The sequence below is a fragment of the Onychomys torridus genome, chromosome 1 (genome assembly GCF_903995425.1).
Source record: "Onychomys torridus chromosome 1, mOncTor1.1, whole genome shotgun sequence".
NCBI classification, from domain to species: domain Eukaryota; kingdom Metazoa; phylum Chordata; class Mammalia; order Rodentia; family Cricetidae; genus Onychomys; species Onychomys torridus.
The window spans coordinates 4606697-4634122 of record NC_050443.1 but is presented as its reverse complement, the minus strand read 5'-3'; the positions used below and the strand labels follow the sequence as shown (position 1 = coordinate 4634122).

The window sequence follows — 27426 nt, the reverse complement described above, 5'->3', positions numbered from 1 at the left end:
AACTCCAGCTGCAGGGGCTCAGACTCCCTCTGCTGGCCTCTGCAGGAACTGCACTCACAAAGCACTCACAAAGCACATACATAATTAAAAATAAATCTTTAAAATAAATAAATTAAAGATCATACTAAACTCATCTTAATGGATGTTTGAAAGACGTTTCATAATGTTCCATACCCATTCCTGGTTTCGAGCTAGGACAGTTCCTTAAGGTGACACAGGGCTTACGTTTCCATACAGCAGCTACTGTGATCGTTAAATGTGGAGCATCATGGGCATCCCAGTTAAAACCAAGAATAAGAACAGCACACATACTACCAACACAATGGTTGTTTGCTGTGGAGCTTTGGACCACTCCATAAAGCCCTGAAAGAAGAAAAGAGAGAAAGAAAGAAAGAAAGAAAGAAAGAAAGAAAGAAAGAAAATATCAGCACTGGACAAAAAGGAGGTTGGCAGCAGGAAAATAAGATTGTAGCATTTGGATTCTACCAGCAGGGAAGTTGTTTGAGTTTAAAACTGCATGACAGAACAACCAGATACTAGATAAATATACGGAAGCAAGGGCTGGAGAGATGGCTCAGTGGTTAAGAGCACTGGCTGCTCTTCCAGAGGTGCCGATTTCAATTCCCAGCAACCACATGGTGGCCCACAACCATCTGCAATGAGATCTGGTACCCTCTTCTGACTTGCAGGCATACATGCAAGCAGAACACTGTATACATAATAAATAAATCTTAAAAAATATATATGGAAGCAAGCAACACACCTGTGTTTCAAAACAAATTCAGAATAAAGGATGAAATTTTCAAAATATCACTTGTATAGAAAGCCTTAGCTTTGTGCCACAGGTGTCTGGTTCTTGACCTAACCCCTCTTTTGAATTTCCAACTGTCTATCTCACTATGTAAGCATATTCATTTCTAAATATAATAACCACCTTGAACTTTTTTGCACATGTTGGTTTTTTGTGTGCATGCATGTTCACATGTGTAGGGCATGTGGCTACAGACAAATGTTTCTTTTCTTAATATTTATTTTAGTCTTTTAAGCTTTTACTTTAAATTTTTTATTGTATATGGAGGTGGATTGCCTCCATGTACGTCTGTGTCCCATGTGTCTCATGTGTCCCATGTGTATACCTGATGCCTGTGGAGGCCAGAAGAAAGAGTCTAATGCCCCAGAACTGGGGTTATGGATGGTTGTGAGCTGCCGTGATTGTGAGCTGCCATGCTGGGAATTGAACCTAAGTCCTCTAGAAAACCAGCCAGTGCTCTTGACTGTCAAGCCACCTCTCCAACCCAAGACTTATATTAAATTACATGCACGTGTGTCTGTGGCGGTCATGGGTTAGGTGCACACAAATTCAGTACCCACGGAGACCAGAAGAGAGCATTGAGTCCCCTAGAACTGGACTTACAAACTGAGCTGTTTGGCATGGGTGCTGGGAACAGAACTTTGGTCCTCTGGAAGAGTAGAAAGCAGTGTTAACCACTGAGCCATCTCTCCAACCTCAGATGCCTGTTGGTTATCTTAATACTCCTACTCACTTTTTTCTTCCCAGGTTAGATGGTGGGTGGATGGATAGATGAATGGGTAGATGGATGGATGGATGGATGGATGGATGGGGTGAATGAATGGATTGATGAATAGGTGGATTAATAGATAAGTGGCGTGAATTAATTGGTGGGGATAGGTGGATGGATGGATAGGTGGAGGGTGGGTGGATAGGTGGAGGGTGGGTGTATATTACTGACTATAAGTGCAGAGCTATGGATGTTTGTATGCATAGAGATATGCATATGTCACATGGGGACCCTCCACTGGAATGTGCCATATCTCCCATGAGAGAGCACTTGGAACTTGTGTGTAGTGAAGTCATCCCAGGCTGAGGAAGGAACTGTGACAAGTCACTGAGATCTTCAGAGTAACATTTGTGCTAAAGGAAATAATTCCTCCACATACCTGGGAGTCCTCTGACTCATCATCTTCCTCTACTGAACTCCATTCCTGAGACAGCCCAGTGTCTTGAGAAGACACATCTGTCAAGGCAAAGAAACAGGAGAGAAGAGGGGCAAGTGAGCAAACAGGACACTTCAACGAGGCTCCTCTTGCTTTCTCCATGGCATCCCAGCCCTTGTCTACTAATGACCTAGCACAAATAAACCACACAGATACATACATACATACAAACATACATATATACATACAAACACACATATATGTATATGTATAAACACACATATACAAACATACATAAACACACAGATGTGCATGTGCACACACACACACACACACACACACACACACACACACACACACTTTTTAAAACTTTAAGTGCTTAGACATCCCAGCATTCCCTGTTCTTCACCACCCTCCAAGGACTCATGAGAATAAACCTCTTGGAGACACAAGGCTCAACACAGTCGAGTTTGTCAATCCATCCAGTGTGTGAGTCGGCCGGCTCCCTATGACCTCACAGGCAGAAACAGGTAGCAAGAGAAATGTCCCCCAAGGGTACATCAAATGGCTTTCTTACAGAATTATGAACCCATACATGCTTGTTGCATTAAGCAACTAAATGATGGGGTGACTTATTATGCAGCAAAAGCTGTCCAGTTCAACATTCCACAAGTTGCGTCTGTTGCCTCAGTGAGTGACAGAACGGGTATTCAGCTTCTCCCTACTTTCTGTCCAGGGCATCTCCCTTGCCCACCTCCCACAGGACCCCTCACCTTTCTCATCGCTGTCGCAGCTCGAGGCCCCGACATCCACAGCCTCCCAGTCCTTGGGGAAGGTGGGCTGGCATGGCTTCTCCCAGACCTTGTTGTCGCGAGGTAGAAGACCCTGTGCCTGCTCAGTCCTGAGGTTCTGCATCTCCTCAGGAGGAGGCGGGGCTTCCGAGGCAGCCTTCGACTTCTCCGTTTCAGTGTCCAGGGCTGTTCCTCAGGCACAGGATTCAAAACCTAAGGACTGACAGACTCATTGTCATCTATGGATGGTGCTAGGCACGGTGCCGATTGTTAGAACGATAGCCGGGTACTGGAGCGATGGTTCAGCGGCTAAAAATGAAGGGTTTACTTTGGCTCATGACCGACCATGGGAGGGGGCACCACTGCAGGAGAATGAGGCAGCTGGTGATATTGCACGACCAGTCAGGAAGCAGAGAATGATGGAGGCCAGTGTTCAGCTCCCTTTCCCCTTTTTATTCAGTCCCCTACCCCACTCCATGGACTGCAGGTGCCTATATTCAGGGTAGGTTTTTCCTAATTAGTTAAGTCTATTTGGAAACATCCTTTTAGACATGCCCACGGGGTTTCCATGGTGATTCTAAATTGCCATCATAGATGGTAATTTAGCTGACAAGATTAACCACCAGAGATGCTGTGGAACAAAAATATTTATTGTACTTAGTCTAACATCCAAAGGGGTACTGGCAAAGATTTTAGACCATCCAGGAATTCCTGGAAGGAAAAACTAAAAAACGAAACACTTGCTCTCAACACAAATCAAAGAGAATACCTCAGCTTGGTGCCAATGTATCTGTTGTTTGCTTTGTTGGCTGGTTTTTAAATTTTTATTTTATTTGTGTGTGTGTGTGTGTGTGTGTGTGTGTGTGTGTGTGTGTGTCTTCTTTCCTTTCACCATGGGATCCAGGAATGGAACTCAAGTCGCCAGCTTGTGTGGCATGTACGTTTACTCCCCAAGCCGTCTCACCAGCCCATGTTTGGTTTTTAGACACCGCCAATTAGCTCAGGGTAGTCTTGAATTCACGACATATCCCAGGCTGGCCTCAAACTCCTGACCCTCTTGCTGCTGCCTCCTGGACACTGAGGTTACAGGCGGGAGATGCCATGCTCAGCAGCGGTGTCCTTGGCCTCTGTCTTATTGGGGTGCCCCTTGGTTAGGAAGTGGGGAGCAGCTTCAGGGGCCGATGGGACAGCTCTAGTCAGAACATGGTCCGGTATTTGCTTACTTTCTCTGTGCTCATTTTCATAGTAATCCTCAATAACTGTAAGACCCTAAAAATGAACAGAGACACTGGCACTCCCTCTCCCACTCTGAAATCAAATCTCCCTGGGGAATTCTCAGAGGTCGAGTTTAAAAGCAAGCTGGCTCACAGGTGCTGGTGGGAGTGCTGTTAGCCAACAACCACTTAGTAAAACCCCACTGCACCATCTGCTAAGGCTAAACATATGCATACCCCCACAAGTGATGTTCCCATCCTCGGCACCTACGCATGATGGAGGGAAACTATCCTGTATCCACATGTGTGTGGAAGCCGCCACTCCTCTGTCTATATTCAAAACACAAAGCTGTTCAGGGGCCTGGTACATAGCTCAGTGGGTAGATCACGCTGCAGAAGCCTAAGGACTTGAGGCCAAATCCCAAGCACTCACATTAATAAAAAGAAGAAAAAGAAAAAAAAATCCCAGGCAGCACACATCTGTAACCCCTTCACTGGAAGAGGGACAGAGACAAAATTCCTGGGGCTTGCTGGCCAGCCAGTGTAGCCAAAACAGTGAGCATCCACCAGGCTCGGCAAAAGACCCTGCCTCAAAAGTAAATAAGGCAAAGAAGAATTGAGGAAAACATCCTTTGGCCTCTGTGTGTGCCGACATGGGCTTCTGCTAGCACACGCTTGCATACACCACACAGAGATACAGAAGAACAACACAAAGCTCTTTGTATATAGTTGGAGCTACTATGTGTACATTTATGTGTAACTGGAATTGGAGAGATGGCTCAGCAGTCACAAGCACTGGTCTTGCAGAGACCCAGGTTCAGTTCCCAGCACACACACCAGACAGCTCACAATATTCTATAACACCAGTTCCAGGGGACCTGACATCCTCTCCTGACCTCTGAGAGGACTTGCATGCACGGCGCGCACACACACACACACACACACACACGTAAATTTTTAAACAATGCAGATATGTTAAAAGTATTACAGCTGAGGCTGAGTGTGTAGCCCAGTAGGTAGAGTACTTGCCTAGCACTCACAAAGTGATGGGATCGGTACTGCACAAACTGGGCACAAACTGTGGTGACACAGACATCCAATCCCAGCACTCGAAAAGTGGATGTAGGAGGAAGAGAAGTTTGTCTACGTGGTGGTGAGTTTGATACAACAGCCTGGGCTACATGAGACCCTGACTCAAAAACAAATATTGACAACCACTGGGTGTGGTCAAGAGCACCTGCAAGGTCAGCATTCTGCAGGCCAAGATAGGGTCTCAGACTTGAGGTCAGCTTAGACAACCAGTTGTCTCAGAAAGATCAAGCAAAGCGTTACAATTTAGATATCTACCAATAAGAAGAGGAGTAAATAAACGACCCTTCATTTATACAATGGAGATAGGTGTGGATTAACTTGAAATATGTACTTAACATGCACGTAAACTGTATGTACCTACACATGTATATGCATATGTATACACACAAATATATATGTTAAATATTTATAATTAAATATATGAAGGCTGCAGTTAGAATCCCAAGCACCCACAGTTTTAAAAACTGCCAGCCCCATGGGGTGAGAATGGCTGTAATTTTCAGGCTGCTGAGCATTGTTCTGATGGAAACCCCACCTCTCTGAGCAGGAAGTCCCACCAAACACAGCTCCTCCCCTAGGGATGCGCAAGACCACTCCCACGGGGTATTTAAACTACACTCCAGAAAAGAGACAATGGATTTTCGGTCTCTCGTCCCTGTCTCCTCTCTGGGGGTTGCTGGAGAATCACCCGGGAATGCTTTGCTCGTTAAACGGGGTTTTTCTAATTCGGGATTGCTGTCGGGATTGCCGCGTCGTCGGCGGAGAGGCTTCTCCGGGTGCAGACACTTTTCAAGCATTATCAGTAGCATGTAAAGCAAACATGGAGCTAACTGCGTGCTCTTGAAATGTGTCCGCGGCACTCTCTGCCGTGCCCTGGGACACACAACCTCTCTGAGCTTGCTCGTCCCTGAAAGACGCTGGTGACCACAGCAGCCACCTCACAGAGGCATTTTGAAATTTCTGCAGGGACAGAACACCTGCTGAACGGAGTTGAAGGGGTACGTGCCTTCTCCTGGCGTCAGTCGGCTTGGAGTGCCGCCCTTCCTTCAAGGCTAACTTTAATTTAAACCTCACATCTCCACAAATACTTGCCACCCATGGGTGTTTAACTGGATATGAAATTTCCCAAATAGTTCCCAACAGAATTTGGGCCAGGCTCCTGCGGAGTCCTGAGAGCCCATGGATGAACTGGATGTCCCCCTCGGTATGGCTGCTGAAATCCTGGGGGGGGGGGGGGAGCAGCAGACACGATTGTGCGGCGGGTGGAAATGCTGGCGCCAGGAATCACACAGCAAACACCTCCAGAGCTCGTCGGAAAGCACAGCACAAGAATAAAATAAATCAAGCAGGAGCCTCTCGAAGGCTCTCACTTCTGCAGCTGAAAAACAGAATGCAAATCCCAAACAGTGCTTCTGCATCACAAAGAAAATAGAAACAAACAGCCACAGCGCAGCCTGGAAGAAACAATAGGGAGCTTGAGCATCGAGGAGCGTCGCAGCAAACGATCCATCAAGTGTCTTTTCGGGAGGAGCTGCCTTGCCCCTTCAGCCCGGCAAAGACCTGGGACACATGGCTGTCACCGTCGATTTCTTAGGAGACTGAAAAAGTTTTTTTTTTTTCAGATGACATCTTTTGCACTTTTAAAATATTTAAATAAAATCAGCATACATATTCTAATTAACTCACAAAGAAAAACATCATACAGCTGGTTTAAGGACTCCACTCAAACACATGCCCAGCCCCCAACTCTATACAGCGAGTGACGTTTTGTACAGAAAGTGGTTGCCCGAAGCAGCTCGCTTCATTTAAGTGAGGGCTTTGCACTTACTTAGTAACACTTACCTTAGTTAGCTAGTTGGATAGTTACTTATGTTATGCCTCTCAGTACTTCAATACCTGGAAAGTTGAATTCACTTATCCATCATGGATAAAATAAAAACATTTTTAAAAACCTATGAAAAAAGTTAAAACTAGAAAGGGAAAAAAAGGTAGTTTTATACCATCTTCCTAACTCATGTCCTTTTTCCTACATTCCCCCTTCATCGTCACCTAATATTATCCCTCTCTTGGTCTCCTTTCTTCTGGTTTTTATTTATTTCTTTTTGAGACAGGCTCTACAATTTAAAATGCCCATGATTTCAAATGCTTAAAAAAGAAACACCCCATGAGCCAAAATAGCAATATCTGACCTAGGGTAGACCCTTGAACTGCCAGTTTACAACATCAGTAAGGGTTGGGGTGTATGTTATAGGGGGGTTCTGAAAAGACAAGACTTCCAGCATGGATGAACAACAGAGCTAGGGAATGTAGCTGGGCGGTAGACAATTTGCTTAGCACTCAGTCTCCAGCCCTGCATAAACCAGCTACCAGGATGCTCCTTTTTAACCCCAGCACCTAGAGGTAGAGAGAGGCATGGGGATCAGGTCAGGGTGAACAGTGAATTTTGAGACCAGCCTGAGATACAAAAATGTGCCGTGTGTGTGTGTGTGTGTGTGTGTGTGTGTGTGTGTACGCAGCACTGCTACATGAACATTGATGGGGAAGAGTGTTAGAGTATCCTAAGAATTAGATTTTGTTTATTGCTTTACTTTCAATATGAAGCATGATTAATCATGGGGTTAGGCCGAGAAGCAGGGAGCTAGCGAAGAAAACACAGGAGAGGGTGATAATATGGCTCAGTGGGTTAGAGGTACTTGTTGCCAAGGCCTGACCACAGGAGTTTAATTCCCAGGAGAACCAATTCCCACAATTTGTCCTCTGAATGCTCCCACACAAATAAACGTGATTAAAAGAAAAGGAAGGAAGGAAGGAAGGGAGGGAGGAGGAAGGGAGGGAGGGAGGGAGGAGGAAGGGAGGGAGGGAGGGAGGGAGGGAGGGAGGGAGGGAGGAAGAAGAGGCAGGCAGGAGTCAGTGACACAGGGAGAAACCTGGGGGCAGGGATGGAAGGGGAGAAGAAGAGACAGGACCCAGGGGATTTACATCTCACAGTTCCTGGGGTCTTGATGAATTGGAAAACGTTATCACCCGCTGAGACGAAAGGATGAGAGGCAGTAAGAGCAAGGGAAATCGTCATAATAGTAGTAATAATAATGGTAATAATGGTAAAAATAATAATAGCAATAGTAATAGTAATAATAATAATAACAACAACAACAACAGTAACAGAGGCGCTGTTTCCTGGGATGACGTTCTGATTTTCAGGCCCTGCTGAGTAGTTAACAGTTACGGCTCCATTGCACAGATGGGCAAGGGTCTCCATCACAGCCTCAGAGCTCAGGGGAGTTGGGGCTGCCCCTTACACCCCGCACCTGTGGGACTTCACAACCTATGCTCCTAGACACCACACCGAGCCCAGGACAGACACAACGCTCACACGCACAGGTACACACGCGGCCAGATTCCCAGGGGCAGCAAGCCCAACTACAGAGACTGGGGACCCTCCTCCCCTCCGGGAGACGATGTACACGTGCACACACCTACGAGCGAACACAGACGCCTGAGTGCAATCTCCCTGCAGGGTCCCTTCTCCCTGGTGGCTGAAATTCCTGTGCGATGTACAGGCACCGGGTAAACGGATCAGGTTTAGCAGATAAACGGACCCAACCTGGTTAGACGCCCTCTCCTTTCCAGCCGTCTCCTCCCACGTGGTTTTGGGGACCCTCTCTTCCCAGACCCCAGACCTAAGAGCAGCTGTGCTGCGAACCCGCCCACCCCAGATCCACGCATGGACACTCATGCACACAGTCACACAAGAATGCGCCTCCCCATCACTGCCCACGCCCCCAACCCAATCTCCCGGCCCCTTCCCAAATGCCGGGGTCCCTTTTAAGACTCACCCTCCCGAACCAGACCCTGCCAGGCACTGCAGAGCTGGAGCTGCAAGGACAGCGGCTGCGCAGCCGCGGAGGCTGTGGGTGGGAGGTGGGAGGTGGGGGTGGAGGGGAAGAGAAGGAGGCGGCCTTCTTTCTTCCGCCTCCTCCTCCAGGAGCCTGCGTTTGGAAAGAACTGGAGACAGACTGGAGGGGTGACAGAGACCGCTGGCCTGTGGTGTAGTTGCAGAAGAACGGATATAGTATAGCCCCTGAGGAGTCTAGCTAAAGTGGGGTGGCTCTCCGTGCCGAGTTAAGGAGCAATAAAGTTATATCACTATCCAGCATGCTAGCTTTCCTATACAGCACAGGATCTGATCAGGAGATGACGCTACCCACAGTGAACCGGGCCCTCCTGAGTCAGTTAACAATCAAGAGAATCCCCGCAGACACGCCCACAAATTAATAGGAGCTAAATCGGTGGTTTCTCAACCTGTGGGTCGCGACCCCGTTTGATCCGGAGATTAGAGAAGTCATTGCCTTCTGTTGTGTGCCCCCTGACGACCCCCTCCCAGGCTCCAGTGGCTAGTGCCATTGTTGCGATAACGTATCACAAAACAAAACCGAAAGTCATGAACCTGGGAACTGTTGGGCATGGGGTACAGCTTGATAGGCAGAGGAGGGAGAAAGAGAAAGCAAGAGGAGAGAATAATAGAATATATTATACACATGTATGAAACTGTCAAAAATCAAAATTAATATTTTTCCAACTGCATGACAATTTACCAATATTATTTATATTGCATTGTTCTGTCATTATGGAGAAACACAAGGAGATGAGTCCCCAGCCATTCCACGGACAGCTCAGAATATAATCTGAGGAGAAATGAATTGCAAAATAAAACATTCTATTCAGCTCCCACCATCTCCTGTAGTATCAAGATGTTAGGAAAAGGACAGATGAGGGGCGATGCTCATCCTTCATGACGTCGTGAGAGCTTACAAGTCGGGTCCTGAAACACAGATCCAAACATGTACTAGTGAAAAACTTAAGGATGCTGATTAGCTGGACCTCAGTTTCTTTGCCTGAAAAAGGGGAGGGGGGGCAGGAATAGTTCCTGCCTTGGAGAGTTATTCTGAGGGTTAAATGAGTTAGTACTCATTCCCACCAGGGACCAGCAAGATGGCCAATGGGAAGAGATGATTGCTGCTAAGACCTGAGTTCAATCCCCAGGACACACATGGTGAAAGGAAGATCCTCTGACCTTCATACATGCACCATGGCACATGTACACACACACACACATGCACACAGATACACAGACACACTCCTCTCCAATTAAATAAATAAGCAAACAAGTTTCCATCAAATTATCATTGTTTTGTTTCTTGTGTGTGTGGTGTATGTATATATGTATAGGTGTTTAGGGAGGTGCCTTTATTCACACCTGTGCTGGTGGAGAGTTAGTGGAATCCACCAGTCTCCCTCACCCATCCCTGCCAACACTGGGAGTTTCAGGCAGACGCTAACACACATGGTTTTTATATGAGTGCATTTTGCCCACCAAGTCATCTCCCCAGTCCCCATTTTCACTACTGAATACGGGTTCTTAGCAGAAGGAAGAACTCCAGTTTTGATCTTGAGAGCTCTTAGAAGAAGGGCCTGGATGAAATAATGTCACTGAGCAAATTCCTTGGGAGGTTGTCTCTTTCAGAGAAGAGGGCTGGAGAGACGGCTCAGCAGTTAAGAGCACCAGCTGCTCTTCCAGAGGACCTGAGTTCAGTTCCCAGCAACCACAAGGCAGTTCACAACTGCCTGTTGCTTCAGCCCCAGGGAATCTGGCACCCTCACACAGTCATGAATGCAGAAAAACACCAAAATAAATAAATAAAATATGCTGTGCAGTGGTAGCGCATGCCCTTAATCCCAGCACTCGGGAGGCAGAGGCAGGCGGATCTCTGAGTTCGAGCCCACCCTGGTCTACAAAGTGAGTTCCAGGACAAACAGGACTGTTACACAGAGAAACTGTGTCTCAAAAAGAGGGGCAGGGAGAAAGAAGGACATAAGAACAGCAAAGAGAGTGTTTTGACTTTACTCAGACTTCAGGCTTTCACACTTCCTTCCTCACCTTTGGTCATGATTCTCCATGAGTGATAGATACCACCTTCCTGGCTGCTTACAGTATAACATCATAATGCTATTTATTCCACTTATTTTCCATTTTGGTTTTTCTTGAGACAAGGCCTCATATAGGCCAAGTTGGCCTCAAACTTGCTATAAACTGAAGGTGACCTTGAACTACCTTCCTGCCTCACCTCCCAAGAGCTGGGATTGCAGGCATGGACCACCATTTCTCACTTACTTAGCATTTTTATTTTAAATTAATTTGTTTTCCTAAGACTTTTTCAGAAATGTGGTGGTTTGAATAAGATTGGCTCCTATAGGCTCATATATGTGAATGCCTAGGGAGTGGTATTGGGAGGTATGGCCTTGTGGGAGGAAGTGTGCCACTGGGTGGGGGTGGACCTTAAGGTTTCAAATGCTCAAGCCAGGCCCAGTCTTTCTCTCCTCTCCTCTCCTCTCCTCTCCTCTCCTCTCCTCTCCTCTCCTCTCTTCTTCTCCTCTCTCTCTCTCTCTCTCTCTCTCTCTCTCTCTCTCTCTCCCTCTTTCCCTGCTGCCTGCCAATCTAGATGTAGAACTCTTGGCTCCTTCTCCAGCACCAAGTCTGCCTGTGCGCCGCCATGCTTCCTGCCATGACTATAATGGACTACACCTCTGCACCTGTAAGCTGGCCCCAATTAAATGCCTACTTTATAAGAGTTGCTGAGGTCATGTTGTCTCTTCATAGGAATAGAAACTCTAAGACAAGAAGTGAGTTTGTTGGTTTCTTTGTTTGTTTGTTTGCAGTACTGGGAACCAAATCTAGGGTTTCATGCATTATAACATAGTAGGCAAGCACTCTTCCTCCTGAGTGAGTATTCTCAGCCCTCTTTCTAACTTGCTGACACATGGTTTCACTAAGTTGCCCAGACTGCCTTTTTACTAACTCTGTAACCTAAGCAGGGCTTGAACCTGTGATCTTCCTGCCTCAGCTCCCCCAGTAGCTTCCATGACAGGCATCCCCCACTAGTCCCATCCAAAATGTCTTTACAGGGAAATTGAAGAGCATTCTGACATGCAGAAGGGCAGTTTCATGAGCCATGGTCTGAATGGACATAAAGGGAAAATAGATTAACCATAGCAGTATGCCACTACTTGATATGATAGATTCCATCACTGGGGTCTCTTTCTCTCTCTTTCTTCCCTTCTTTCACTCCACCCCACCCTGAGACAGTCTCTCACCAGTTAGCCCTGGCTAGCCTGGAACTCACTATGTAGATCAGGCTGGCCTCAAACACGGAGATTTGTCTACCTCTGCCTCTGAACTGCTTGGATTAAAGGTGTGCACCACCATGCCTAGCACTGGTCTCTACTCTTCATTGCCCTGCTTTTACATACTGTACCATGAATGGCTTCACAGAAAATTAAGAGGTAGTGTGAATACATTTCACTCCCAAGAGTTCTTTCCTTTGCTGGGCATGTTGTATTTTTCCACTGTAATAAATCATCACTGAGTGTATGGAGACCTCATGATGATGACTCCTCAATTCTTCCCAGTGAATTACCAATTCAGGAGGATGGGTTTATCTTGGGAACCACAACACAATCATCAAATCCTGGGCCATGATTTGACCAAGTTATGAGTCCTCTTGACATCTTGTTGGGGCTCCATGATTAACTGACAAAAGGCTGATCAATATAAAACTAGGATTTCATTCAATCACTCACTTAAACCATCCATTCAGCAAATATTTATTAAACAATGGATAGGTAGTAGATCTTGTTCTTGGGGATCAGGATAAGTGTCAGTGGCCCAATGGAGTGTAAGTTCTTTAAAATATATATTACATTTATGTTATTATTGAGTTGTGTGCATGTACACATGTGAATGAAATGGTATGCTTGTGAAAGTCAGAGGGCAACTTGATAGAGTTGGTTCTCTCCTTCCACCAAATGAGTCCCAGAGACTGAACTCAGGTCATCAGGCTTTTCAGCAATAACCTTTACCCACCCACTAAGTCATCTTCCTGGGCTAATGACGGAAGTACACAAACAAGCACATGAAGCAGTAAAATGTAATTCATACTAAAGTCCGTGAAAAGGGCCAGTATGAGAGTGACTATAAGGGGATGTATCTATCTCTACCATCTATCCATCTATCTACCTACTATCTATCCATCTATCTACCTACTATCTATCCATCTCTCTACCATCTATCCATCTATCTACCATCTATCCATCTATCTACCATCTATCATCTATCTACCATCTATCTATCTATCTATCTACCTACTATCTATCTATCCATCTACCTACCTACTATCTATCTATCTATCCATCTATCTACCATCTATCTATCTACCTACTATCTATCTACCATCTATCTATCTACCATCTATCTATTCATCTATCTACCACCTATCTATCTATCTATCTATCTACCATCTATCTATCTATCTATCTATCTACCATCTATCTATCTACCATCTATCTATCTATCATCTATCTATTTATCTATCTCTATCTATCATCTATCTATTTATCTATCTCTATCTATCATCTATCAATCTCTACCTATCTATCATCTATCTATCTATCTATCTACCATCTATCTATCATCTATTCATCTATTTCTATCTATCATCTACCTATTTATCTATCTATCATCTATCGATATTTATCTATCTATCTGTCTATCTATCTATCTATCTATCATCTCTTTCTCTTACTGGTAGGGACTGGGGGTTGCTGGAGATGAAACCTGGCATCTCAGGCATGCTAGGCAAGTGTTCTTCTACTGAGCTACCACGGCCTAAAGAAGACATTTCACAATGTGACACTTTGAACTAAGACCTAAAAGATGGGAAGGAACCAGTTAAACAAGAATCCATGGCAGCATGAGTCATTAAAGATACAAAGGGGTCAATAAAGGGGCCAATGTGGGCAGAGTGGCTAGACAAGGGACAGAAGTGAGATATAAATTCAGAAAGGCATTCAGGGTCTTGCAAGCACAGGAAGGTCCCTGGATTTGATTGTGGGTTGCTTGGAAAGAATTGGAAAGTAATGAGCAGTGTTGAGACTTACTCTAATTTACATTGTGAAAATGTGCCCAAAATCTCTTGTATGGGGAATGCAGCAGAAGGGAACATGATAGAACGATTTATGAGAGGATCCTGTAGTAACCAAGGTGGGAGGTGATGGTGGCCTGAAATACTGTGGTCATGAAGATGACAGATGTAGATATATTCAGGATACATGCTACTGGTGAAGCTGATAAGCTGACAGGCAGATAGATTTTGAGGTATAAAAACAGGGATGAATCTAGGAAGATTGAGGCTGTGAGCCTGAGAAACTGAGTGCCAGGTAGTGCATTGAGTGATATCAGGGGTTTGATTTTGTTTGCAAGGAAAACCCAGAGTTTCATTTGTGGCATAAGTGTTGGATACCTGCACTTCTGTGGGTATGGTCCAGCATGTCCTTCGAGGATACAAATATCCCCAACCAGAAACTCTACGACTGGGAGGTTGGGAGAGAAAGTTCAGGACAGTGCTTTAAAATGCTGCAAAATGGCCTCTGATGCTGGAAGTCCCTTTGGACCAGCCTGCAGTCAGTGCTAACCCAAAGAACCACGCTGTCTGCTGAACAGTTTGCAGGTGAACTGTCCCAGGTTCTAACACGTTTGGGAGATGGGAGAGAAGAGCCAGCCTCCCACACAAACATTGCAGCAACCGCTGCCCGGTAATGGTTAAACAGTCATTTGTCAGAACGAAAACCCCTTTGGGGGAGCTGTCCGCGGTTCTGAAACCAAGCGCCCTCTTTGGTTTCCGGGGGTGCTGTCCGTGGTTCTGAACCACACGGCTAGCGCGAGATCGGATGGCTGTTGAGGATTGCGCTGTCCGTGGTTCTGAACCGCAAAGCAGCGCTCGAGGAACTGAAACGTTGGCTGCTGTGCGCTGTCCGCGGTGCTGACTCATGGCGCCAAGAATCGCTCCTAACCTCAACTGCATGACCTGACTGTGGTGCTGATTTTATACAGTGTAACAGAGAGGTTTCCTTATCCTCCCATACAGAAACCTTAAGTAACTACCTGTATAGTAAAAACACTTGCTGTCTCTTGGAAACACAGCTCATTGGGAACTGCGGAGAGCCTGGGAGGAGAGCTAATTAAGACAAAAATTGCAGAGTCACTTTAAAGAGGCACCTTTAGTTCTCAGGACAGTAGGGCCTTTCTACAACCTCCATATAATTTATTAATAGCTTTTCCAAAACATCCTTAGAGTGCATGCAGAAAAAGAAACAGAGGGAAAGACCTGAACCAGGTTGAGGCTGTTGATTATCTTAAGTGTAATGGGGTGGAAATTGCCCCCATGAGTTCTTAGGGACTTTTGTTTTGTTTTGTTTTACGTTGTGGGGTGGGGGTCACAATAAAGGTGTGGTTTCTGGGAGCTAAGGAAATGGCTCAATACATAAAGAGCTCACCATGCAAGTGTGAGGACTGTTGTTCAGATTTCCCACACCCATGTGAATGCCAAGTGAGCATGGAAGCCTGCCTGAATTCCCAGTGCTGTGGGAAGCAGAGAGAGGGATTTCCCCAAAGCAAGCAGACTAGCCAGACTATGCAAAATGGTGAGCTCTGGGTTCAGCGAGAGGTCCTGCCTTGAAATGCAAAGGTGGAGGTGCTTGAAGGAGACATCTGACATCAACTTTGGTCCTCCACACACATGCACCTTTACACATATAAGCACCCATGCACAATCAAACATGCATACACACCAACATGTTAAAAAAAAAGAGAGAGATGCAATGGTTAATCTATGGAGGTATATCATGACTACATATTACTATGAACATTTGAAAACGTGAGCTTTGAGGGGTAGTTTTTAATGATAAAAGTTGGCAATTTAAAAATGCTTCAGGCAGCTATACTTTAAAATGTAACCCACACTATTTTGTGAGGCTCCTTTGTTATCTTTTGTACTGCTTTTGATGAAGAACAGACATGCTCACTATTTTCTGTCAGAATTAGTCTTGAATTCTGTTGGTTTTAAATTGTGCAGGCTCTTTAAGGACAAGTCACTGGAATGAAATCCACCCACACACTGAAAACTGATGAGTGAATGAAAACATGCCTGAATGAACAAGGATTTGGTCACCATGAATGTCCCTGAGGAGTGGTCCAGCAGCAAAGATATAAGGAACCTGTCCTACAATGCCTCAGAGAGCAGAACCCACTTGTAGTGCAGCATTAACACTTTTAAATGTCTTTGACTTATATTGTGGAGGTCAGAGGATAGCTTGAGAGGGTCGGTTCTCTTCTTCCACTATGGGGTCCCAGGGATTGAACTCAAGTCATCAGGATTGGCAGCAAGTGTCTTTATCTGCTGAACCACCTTACCATCCCTTGAAGCATTTTCTTTTGCTGACTAACCCATCAAACTGTTAAGTGTCAATATTTCAATATTCTCATTTCCAGGAGGAATTAGAAGGATGGAAGGGCCAAACAGAACTTGCTCAGGGCTACTCCTCTGGGCTCAGAATCTTCTCCCTCTCATTTCTTTTCCAACCAAATTTCAAATGTGCATGACTTCTCATGACATATTCTGCATGGCGATGAAAGCTCTGATCATGAGGAGTTTATAAGTCCTCCTGTACCCTATACCCCCATACAGCTGACCTTGGTAGCACTGTCTTCTGTAGAAGGGATAAAGATGTATGTCTTCCTCCACGAGCTTTTAACAATTGCAGTAATTCTCGAAGTAATAACATTGCAAGGGATGCTTATTCAACTATTACTCAGGATATTAACTCTAGACCACAGATTCTCTGGGTCACACCGCCAGGAACCACAGAATAACAGCAAGAGTTTCAAAGTGACAGGAATTTAAAACACATCACATTGATAGTCAAGAGCAAACAGGAATGATCGTAAACATCCCTACTACCCAGCTCATTTTCTCCAAACTTAAGCAGTCTAGGACCCAAGCGCAGAAAATGGTGCTACCCACAGTGGGCTAGGTATTCCACATCAATTAATGAAATCATACCTTGGGTTAGCCTGTTTATGACAGCACCTTACTGAGACTCTCTTCCCAGGTGACTCAAGATTGTATCAAGTTGAAAAGAAAAAAAAAAAAAAACTATCCCACCTCTCTTGGTACACTTTCTAAGAATGGATTATAACAGTAGTATATAAAACCAACGTTTTTGAAATTCTTGTTTTCCATCCATCACTAATATTAGAGACCGTCATACCTCTACAATTCAAATTTAATTCTTTTGGGGGCTATATACATCATCACTTTAATGCACATTTCCTTGATTATAAATGAATTATCATTTCCAGGAAACGATTCTGGAAGTTTTCCACTAATTGGTTATATTTTATACTGTATGTTCCCACATCAGTTGCCAACATTGCCGCTAGGGCTAAGTGCAGGGCCTTGCCCATCCTAGACAAGTACTCCTACTTGTGATCCTCATCCCCAGCTCTGAAATAATACGTTGAATATCTCCAGGGCGGCGGTGGCACACACTTTTAATCCCAGCATTTGGGAGGCAGAGCCAGGTGGATCTCTGTGAGTTCAAGGCCAGCCTGGTCTACAGAGCGAATTCCAGGACAGGCACCAAAACTACACAGAGAAACACTGTCTCAAAAAACCAAAATAATAATAGTAATAATAATAATAATAATAATAATAATAATAATAATAATACTTGGAATATCGAGGACTACACCCCTTTGTTACATTTGTTTTCTTCAGATTCATCTTTGCCTATCAATTTTCTTTTTTTGTGATCAAAGAACCTAATGTCATCTTCCGGGTTACCTGTAATTCATCTCAAACCATGGTTTCAGTACTGTTCATTTTCCTTGTACTTTGACATTTAAATCTTTAATCTCTTAGGATTCCACTAGTGTAAAAGCAGGAATCTGTTTTTCTAGAGACAGAAGTGTCCCAATGACATTTGGTCAGCCCACCTCCTCCCCACCTCACAGGTCACCTCTACCTGGGAGAACAGAGGCTTCTTTTTGCTCCAAAACTGTAGGTTTCCTAGTTTTGGCCTACTGTCTTTTTATTACAGCGTCATATAAAGGGTTTCACTATGCAGCCCTGGAACCCACTATTTAGACCAAGGTGTCCTTGAACTCTCGGAGATCAGCCTGCTTCTGACTCTCTGCATCTGGAATGATGGATTAAAGGCATGCACCACCACAGCAAGCCAAGGAAACTCCTACTTCAGTAGCTAACATTCATTTAGCACTAGCAATACACCCAGGATTGTGTAGTAAGCCTTTAAAATTTGTCTATTTTTCAAAGAAGGCATTTTAACAGAACAGAAACATAATCATATGTTTTTATTTTTAAAAGTTAAAACTGGTCATAGTGCCAAAAATCACTTAGCGGCACGAGATGGACAACAGTCTCACACTGTCACAGAAACAGAAACATAGTTGAGTCTTGCAGTACAATGCTGTACTGTGGACTGGGGAAAAAGGCATCAGAAGACAGATATGGTAGGGCTTGGCGGCATGGGAGTGAGAAAGAAACACCTGGGGATGACTCTTCCAGACGAGGACCCTGATGATGAGCAAGATACACACCCCGCCTGCAGGTTTTTCCATTTCTGTCCCTAGGGTTTCCGTGCCTCTGATGTTGAGAAAGGTGTGCCAGCTGGCTGAAGGCTTTATTACACTGCTTACACTGATAAGGTCCCCCCAGTACGGACTCTCTGCTGTTGAATAAGATGAGCACTCTGACTGCCTGCCTTCCCACAGCCAGCACATTCAAAGGGTTTTTCTCCGGGGTGTATTCTCTGACACTGAGCAAGAGGGTGCTCTGGCTGAAGGCTCTCCCACGTTCAATACATTCATGTGTTTCTCCCCAGTATGGATTCTCTGCTGAGGAGTAAGGGTGGTGTTTTGTTAAATGTTTTCGCACAGTCATTACACTTTTATCTGTTTTTATCTAAGGTATTATCTGGATTTTTTATAACTGAATGTATTTTCTTTCTGTACCAAAAGTATATATTCTCTCTTCCATGGGGGGGGGGGAATCTGTATTAAATAAAATAATGAATCCATATGGGAATTTGTCCCAGACTTGGTCTCTTTTCACAATAAAGGTATCTATTTTAGGTCTCATGCCTAAAATGTGTCTTCTGACTGACTCAATTTCAAGTCTTTACATCACTGTAGAGGAGAAAGAGCCTTGTGCATGCAGAAAAGCACTGGAAGAGCCAGGAAAGTTAAACACACAGCTTACCTCTTCAAAGGAATGAGGTGTGAAGCTGCTCTTCCTAGGATGCTAGGAATGATGCTCTTTTACAGCCTGGTGATCCTTTGCTCTGATGAGACAGGCCCTGCCCTTATCTACCAGAATTAAGGTTTTTACTTATCCAAGACCCTTTTCTCTAAACCTTGAGCACTGCTTTTAGACCATAAACCCACTCTTATGAGTGATGTCCCTTGTGCTTTACAGCAGCCTAGGTGACTTCTATGTTATCTTAGGGCCAGGCCAATCCTGACACCACAGGTGTCATGTTTACCTCAGTCAAACACCCTAGACCCTAAATCTTGGGCACTATCTCTTAGTCAACAGGACCCATTTTGTGAAAGAATCTCAATGTAAACATGCCTTAAAGTGTTGTGCAGTTGGGGCTGAGATAATTGTTACCTGGATACTTTTTTCAAGAACTGTGCTGTGCTTAAATAGGACTAAAGTAAAATAATCTGGGCCAGACTCTAGAAGTCCTGGTCCAGCACCAGTTACAGTGAAATTGGTCATTCCTGTCTCTTTGTGGATAATGTTTTCCTGCCTGCTGTAAAGCCTGCAGGGGAATCGCCACACATCTCCAATTTTCACCTAATGTGAAACATTCCAGGGCATACTTTGTAAGTATTTCCATAATTATTGCCTAGTTTAATTTCTCTTCATATATGTCCTAGGTGGTGGCAGTGCACGCCTTAGTCCCAGCACTTGGGAGGCTGAGGCAGGCAGATTTTTGTGAGCTTGAGGCCAGCCTGGTCTACAAAGTGAGTTCCAAGACAGCCAGGACTGTTACATAGAGAAACCCTGTGTTGAAAAAAAAAAACAAAAACAAAACAAAACAAATAAATATCACTATTTGGACACAATTCTTCAGTCATCCACATGTACTGCAAGTCTAAAAAATATTGAGAGATTTCCTTTAATAAATTCGAGGAAGGAAATCTTAAAACCAAGTGGTTATTGAAGCCCAAAAGAGGTCTGTCGTTTTCCTGTTTCTTTCTTTCTTTTTAAGGTTTATTTATTATGTATACAATGTTCTGCCTGCATGTATGCCTGCACTCCAGAAGAGGACACCAGATCTCATTATAGGTGTTTGAGAGCCACCATGTGGTTGCTGGGAATTGAACTCAGGACCTCTGGAAAAACAGCCAGTGTTCTTAACTTCTGAGCCATCTCCCCAGTCCAATTTTTACTATTTCTTAAATAAAATAAGATTCCACAAACATCCATGTGTACCTGGAATAAGCCATCATTAGCCATAAGGTCAATATTATATCCAGACTTTTCTTCATACCAATATTTGTTGGTAGAATTTATCTCCAACTTACATTTTTGGTGGTTTTAGTAGCCCCTGTTATCAATAACATTCTATATTCACCAATATCATTTTGTAAACTCCCCTTTTCACTTTACTCAAAAATACTTTTTTAAAGTTTTATGTGTATGAGTGTTTTCTCTGACTGTAAGTATGTGTACCACATATGTGCCTGATACCTGAAGAGGCCAGAAGAGTACATCAGAACTGGAGATAGGGAGGGTTGTGAGCCACCAAATGGCTGCTGAGAACCAAACTCAGGTCCTCTGCAAGAGCAGCCAGTGCTCTTAACCACCAAGCCATATCTCCAACCACAGCTTTCTTTCTTACTACTTACCCGAAATTTCAGTGTAAATAATAATGTGGAGGATATTTTCCTTAAAGGTTTTATGGATTGATTTGTGAAACTACATTGTGGTTTATTCTCTTTGTGGGGTGTCTGTTCATAAACAACTTCCTGTATTGCTTTCTGGTCTATCTCTTACACCGTCAATCATGTTCACCTACACCTCTGTATTCTCCTAGAACACCATGTATTTCTGGTCTATCTATCTCTTACACTGTCAGTCATGTTCACCGACACCTCTGTATTCTCCTAGAACACCATGTATTCATGTAGATTTTCAGATTCCTGGCAGAGAGTTGAGGAAAACAGATTCATATCAGTCTACTTTATTTTTCTGGATTGGGTGAATCATGAGGGATCAAAATCAAGTCTTTGTATAGTTAAACCCACACCCCAGGTCTTCATAGGATTCTTTCGAGTCCTTTGTGTTTGTGGTTTTATACATTTTCTCTTATTTGCCCTCAGTTTATATGTTTTCCTAAAGACATGCATATTTAATTTCATTAGATGTGCTTTTCCAATTCATTGACTATGCCTTTGATCACCAATGACTATTTATAACTTATTTTGGCTCGGATTAGATGCTTACTTACCCTGCTTTTCTATTGTTGTGATGAAACACTGCAACCGAAAGCAACTTAGGAGAGAAAAGGATTTATTTCAGTTACACATCCAGGTCACAGTCTGCCATCAAGGGAAATCAGGACAAGAACCCAAGCAGAAACTGCAGTAGAAACTATGGGAGAATCCTGCCTCCTGACTGGCTCTCTGCCTCAGGCTCAGCTAGCTTCCTTACACAGCTCCAAACCAGCTGACCAGAACTATGTAAGCATCAGCGGGACAGAAGTTAAGAGACAGACTTCGGTACGTATAGGAAGTATATAAAGGTAAACGTTTTAGGTTTTACCAGTGAAGAAGAAACTACTCTGACAGCCAACATCAATCCAGGAGAGAGTCTGAGAGGAATCTTCCCACAAACACGAAAGAGAAGAAACTCTTGAGTGTACTCTAACAATTGTGCACTCACCCGGGCGCGCACCTCTGGATGCCTCTCCTTTTAGATCCACGGCTCCCTCTCTTCATACAGTAACAGGATCACATCTGGTTTAAAAAATGCAAAGACCTGTATATAAAACGTGAAAGCTGACAGTGAAGTTTGTAAGCAAGAGCTACAGTTGTTCTAGAGCACCAGTTCTCAACCTTCCTAAAGCTCTGACCCTTGAATATAGTTCCTCATGCTGTGGGGACCCCCAACCATAAAATCATCTCTGTGGCTACTTCATAATGTAATTTTGCACTGCTATGATCTTAATGTAAAGAAGATTTCCGATGGTCTTAGGCAACCCCTATGAAAGGTTCATTCGACCCCTCGGTGAAGTCACATGACCTGAAGGTTGAGAACCACTGGTCTAAATGGTCTTGAAGAGGGACAGTGTCAGAAAACAATAAAGGCATGAGAAGATACCAAGTCATAGTGAGCACCAATGCTACCCTTACCCACTGCAGCCAGGTTCCTGTAGTTGTCCAGTATCACCTTCCGGTACAAACTCCACTGGGCAAGATTCGGCCATCCTCACTCATCTTGGGAGTCTGTGGCCACACTTGTGAAAGTCACTAAGCCCTAAAATGACACAAACAAAATCTTAGCTCAGGTTCATGGCTCATGTGGCTCTAGGACACATGGATTATATTGTTCCCATTACAGGATAAAAGAATGTGTGCAAGTAGCTGGGCTGTGGTGGCACACACCTCTAATCCCAGTACTCGGGAGGCAGAGGCAGGAAGATCTCTGTGAGTTTGAGGCCAGCCTGGTCTACAGAGTGAGTTCCAGGACTGCCAGGGTTACACAGTGAAACTGTCTTGAAAAATCAAAAATAAGCCGGGCAGAGGTGGTGCATGCCTTTAATCCCAGCACTGGGAGGCAGAGGCAGGAGGATCTCTGTGAGTTCGAGGCCAGCCTGGTCTACAGAGTGAAATCCAGGAAAGGCACAAAGCTACACAGAGAAACCCTGTCTTGAAAAACCAAAAAAAGAAAGAAAGAGAGAGACAGACACACAGACAGAAAGACGGAAAGAAAGAAAGAAAGAAAGAAAGAAAGAAAGAAAGATCAAAATAAATGAACAAACAAATAAATAAAAAGAATGTGTGCAAGCAATTGCACACAAGGTCTGAGTGACCTAAGTAAGATACTCACTAGACTGCTGCCTGGTTATGCTGTACATACTTTCTGAAATGGAAAACAGACTCCATTCCAGATACAACTCAGGAATCCCAAGTCTACACTTTCCCCCCTCAGCAGTGAGTACAACTGGGCTACGATATCCTTCACAAAGATCCTTCACCAAGGAGGCAAGAAGATGAAATAAAATGGTGGTTTGATGGAAAAAAATGTCCCCCATAGGCTCAGGTATTGAACCCTTGATTCCTTAGCTGGCAGAGCCGTTTGGGGAGGTTATGGACACTTTAGGAAGTAGAGCTTTCTGAAGGAGGTACATCACTCAGGGAGGCGGCAGGATTTGAAAGTCTGTAGCCTTGTCCCATTTCCAGTTCACTCTGTGTGCTCCCTATGTGTGGCTGAAATGTGGTACCTCAGTGCCCTGCTCTTTCCACTTGCTTCCACACCTCTCCCACCAGGGTGGACTCCAATCCTCTGGAGCCATAAGCCAAAATAAACTCTTTCGTCCATAAGTTGCTTTTTGGTATTTTATTATAGCAACAGAAAGTAACTAATACAGACTTCTTGCCAGATTATATGGGCTGTCTTGACCTTCGCATATATAGAGGAAGGGACACTATTCTCTAATTCGGCCATTGTATCATACAGTCAGTCAGTGATCCTTCCCCACTACTCCACAGTAAGTGTCCTCTCTTCCTGAAGCACTTTCCTATGGAAGTGTTTTGTGCCTTTTCATATTTCCAATAGACTATCAACTCTCTTAGGGCCCAGACACATACTGGTTCTAAAAGTTCCCCCAAAGTTCTTCTACATTTTGAGGCCCATAAAAGGACTGAACACAAAGAATAGGTTTAGATCCAGTCCTTTCTCAGGTGAAAATAAACACCTCTGAGAGGGCAATGCAATGGATTATTGAGTCCATCCCCATGGCTCCATCATTGATCAGAAACAGGAAATAGGGAACAAGTCCCAAGCTTCTAGTCTTAAGTAACTTTCAAAGGGAAACAAACACTGCCAAATCCTTAAGCATAAAACTTTATTTTAGTAAGAGAAGAGGGAATACGGACTCACTCACCAGGGACACGGCTTTAACCAACTTGATTTCTTCCTATCTATCCCTTTCACTTCCTCCTGGTTCTTCATTTGTAAAAGGACTTCACATTGAAAGCATACAACTGATGGATGAGAAGTAAGTTGTGGAGATCAAGTTGCAAAAATACAACTTAGAAACACACCAACAACCAGAGAGAGACGGAAAGATAGACAAACACAGACAGAGAGACAGAGACAGACAGAGAAATAGATAAACATACCAACAGACTGAGACCAAATGACCAGGTTATTCAGTGAAAACCTAAAACATAGCTGAGAATTCCCTTCCATTCTGGATTTTCAGGTTGAACACAACCAACCAATCTTTCAATGTTTCCCCCAGCCAAACCCGTTCATTAGCAGAGATATATAGGGTATGTTGCATATTTAGTATTCTTTTTTCTAATTAAAACAAATCTTATATGTATGGGTACTTTGCTTGCATGTCTGTATACCACATGGATGCCTGGTCCATGGAGGCTGGAGAGGGCATTGGATTCCCTGGGACTGGAGTTACAGACTGTTGTAAGCCATCATATGGAAGTTGATAATAGAAGTTAGGTCCTCTGGAAGAGCATCCAGTGCTCTTAACCACTGAGCCATCTCTCTAGCCCATGAAGGAAACTTTTAGTAACTTATCTTCAGTAGCAGAAATTAATTAATTAATATCTTCTTTGCTTCTAATTTCTAGTTTACTAAAAATAGTAGTCACTATAGTCATTGCAAAAATAGTAATTTTTAGTGTGGAAAAGTAGATGTTTGGCCTAATTTGCAGTAAGTCTAAATGCCAGCTCTATGGCACCAGAAAGGCTGAATTACCTTTTTGCTTTTAAGATTTATTTTTATTTCATGTGTATGAGTGGTTGCATGCATGTATGTGTGCCATGGGCATGCCTGATGCCCGTGGAGACAGAAGAAGGCATAAGATCCCCTGAAACTGGAGCTACAAGTGCTTGTGCACTGCCATGAGGTTGCCAAGAATTGAAACAGTCCTCTGGAAGAGGAGCCAGTGCTCTGAACCATCTAGTCCTTTTAATACTCTTTTAATCTCCATAAGCTTTCAAAGAAAGGAGGGAGATTTCACATATCAATCTCTAGGAAGGATTTTTCACAAACTAGCCAGTATAATGAGAAATAGTCAGCAAGCTAGTATGCCTGACCCCAGTACTTTTTATTCAAGTAGACACCATAAAATATACCTCCCTGTGAAATTGGTCGAGATTTGATGAGGTGGATTCCTGTACAAGCCATATTCCCCAAAGGCTATAACTTCAATACAACACACAGCCCTTGTGGATTTCAGAGAACTGTCATGAGACCCAATTCTCCATTTGCTTTATGACAAATGAGTTTTGATAAAGTCCCTTATCACTCGCCATGACTTGTTCCTTTGATTACGAAGGGAGAAAGTAGCTGAATTCTGAACTTGTTTTTTAAAAAAAATTATTTTACTGTATGTGTATGTGTGTGTACCTTAGTGTGTATATGCCCACCACATGTATGCAGGAGCCCAAGGATGTCTGAAGAAGGCATTGGATCTCCTGGAACTGAAGTTACAAATGGTTGTGAGCCACCGTGTGGATGCTGGGAATGGAACCTGGGTCTTCTGAATGAGCAGCAAGTGCCCTTAATTGCTGATACGTTTCTTTGGCCCCTGACTCTGACTTCTTTAATACAAATTCCATGGCCTTCTAAAAAGATTATAATAAAAATGAACATTTACTGAATTCCGATGTGGCAGGGACCACACCAAGTGGAACACAACTGTAAAAAGGAGACTGGGTATTCCCTACAGTCTTGTGAGGTTGTCTTAATACTCCCGAAAGGTCTTAGAATGTCATGAGACCCAGACTGTGTCTGCCGCATAACAAGCACTCAGTAAACATTAGCTATTATAACTGTATCCAGGGAAGCAAGCAACTGAAGCCTGAGCAACTGAGTGTACTGGAGTGAATAAAAAGCTTTAGGTGGTTGAGAGTGCTGTGAACAGCAATTCTTATCCCCTCCCAGGGTAGACAGAGACAGCAAGGAAGCAAGAGAAGTTTGGGGGAGGTGAACATACTCTTGCTTGCAGAGAATAAAAGTTGGAATCCCTTGGCATTTCTAAGTAAAGCTGTGACCTTCCCTCCAACCCAGCCGTGACAGTAGCAGGATCTGTGGGTGAAAAACTAAATGCTGATGTCTTTGAACAGCAGTAGAGAACTCAGAAGAAACGTTCCAATGGCTGGTATTCATTCCGCTGAATTCTGGGTAACGCAAAGACCTTGACGGCAGAGTCTGGTTAAGTGACTCTGGGCAAGTCAAGGTCCCTTCCTGACCTCAGCTCCACACTATAAACCAAAGTGGCCTTCCAAATCTTTAGACTGTAGTTCACCAGGTCCAGAGACCACTGACACCCTCCTCTAGCACTTGGCACTTCAAACAATATCTTCCTCAAATCTCAACTTCCACTTTTTTTTTTTTTTTTAGCCACACCCAAACCATTTCTCATTCTTATCTCAGTAGAGTCTGCTTCTAAGAGAGTCCTGAGCTCGGTCTCCTCCAGAAAAGTCAAGCATTTCTATACTTCAGCTGCCGGGACACTGTCTCTGGATTCTTGAGTTTGCCGCCTGAGAGCACGTACTTGATGGTGAGGATGTACCCCTCGACCACTTAGAAGTGTTTCATTCACCCAGTACTCACAGGGGTCCACCACTTGCCGCAGGGACCAGAAGGCAAGCAGGGAGACAAGGTTGCACACATTGCCCGCCCACCTCGCATCCTGTTTCACACTTGCCGGGTCTCCTCCCGATCAGCCCCACCTTCCCACACTCACACACAGCACGCCTATCAGATCCACGGATGCCAGTCCACCCTCGCGCCGACCTGAACACCGCTCTCGGCACCCTTCCCAGCACACATCTCACTTCCACCCCAAACCCACCAAGAATTCCACCTGAGCATCTGACAGGGTTAAAGCGTCACTGACTTCCGGTTTCTACCGGAGGTGGTCGTGCGGTACTCCGCAATGGCACCTGGGATATGTAGTCCTCGCCCAGCGAGTGTCGGAGGTGATGTCCCAGGAGGCTGACAAAAGCCTCTGCAGAAGACTAGTTGGTCACCACTCTCTGTTCTCTCATTGGTGTCCCCCGATTCAGAATACAGTCATTGGAAGCTTCTCAGCCTCGTGTCTGGGTCCAGAAGTACAGGGGGACCACATAGGGGGTGACTGTCACTTTGGGAAGATGAGTGGACAGGCCCAAGATGAGAGGCCAAGCTTTAAAA

General features: G+C 44.3%; 1 protein-coding gene across 6 annotated transcripts; it reads right to left on the bottom strand.

Moving 5' to 3' along the window:
- On the bottom strand, positions 1–27155 carry Smim17 (small integral membrane protein 17). Of its 6 annotated transcripts, none has more exons than XM_036182417.1 (6): positions 27086–27155; positions 22392–22515; positions 21922–21995; positions 2730–2967; positions 1960–2036; positions 1–363 (listed from the first exon to the last, which is right to left on the bottom strand). In XM_036182417.1, the coding sequence occupies exons 4-6, from the start codon at positions 2869–2871 to the stop codon at positions 253–255; spliced, it is 330 nt and encodes a 109-aa protein (XP_036038310.1). In that variant the 5' UTR covers positions 2872–2967; positions 21922–21995; positions 22392–22515; positions 27086–27155; the 3' UTR covers positions 1–252. The 6 variants fall into 6 exon arrangements, with proteins under 6 accessions (XP_036038310.1, XP_036038333.1, XP_036038318.1 ...); XM_036182440.1 differs by having other exon boundaries at positions 2730–2960; XM_036182425.1 differs by lacking the exon at positions 27086–27155 and adding an exon at positions 26978–27059.
- Between the last annotated feature and the right edge of the window lie 271 nt (positions 27156–27426).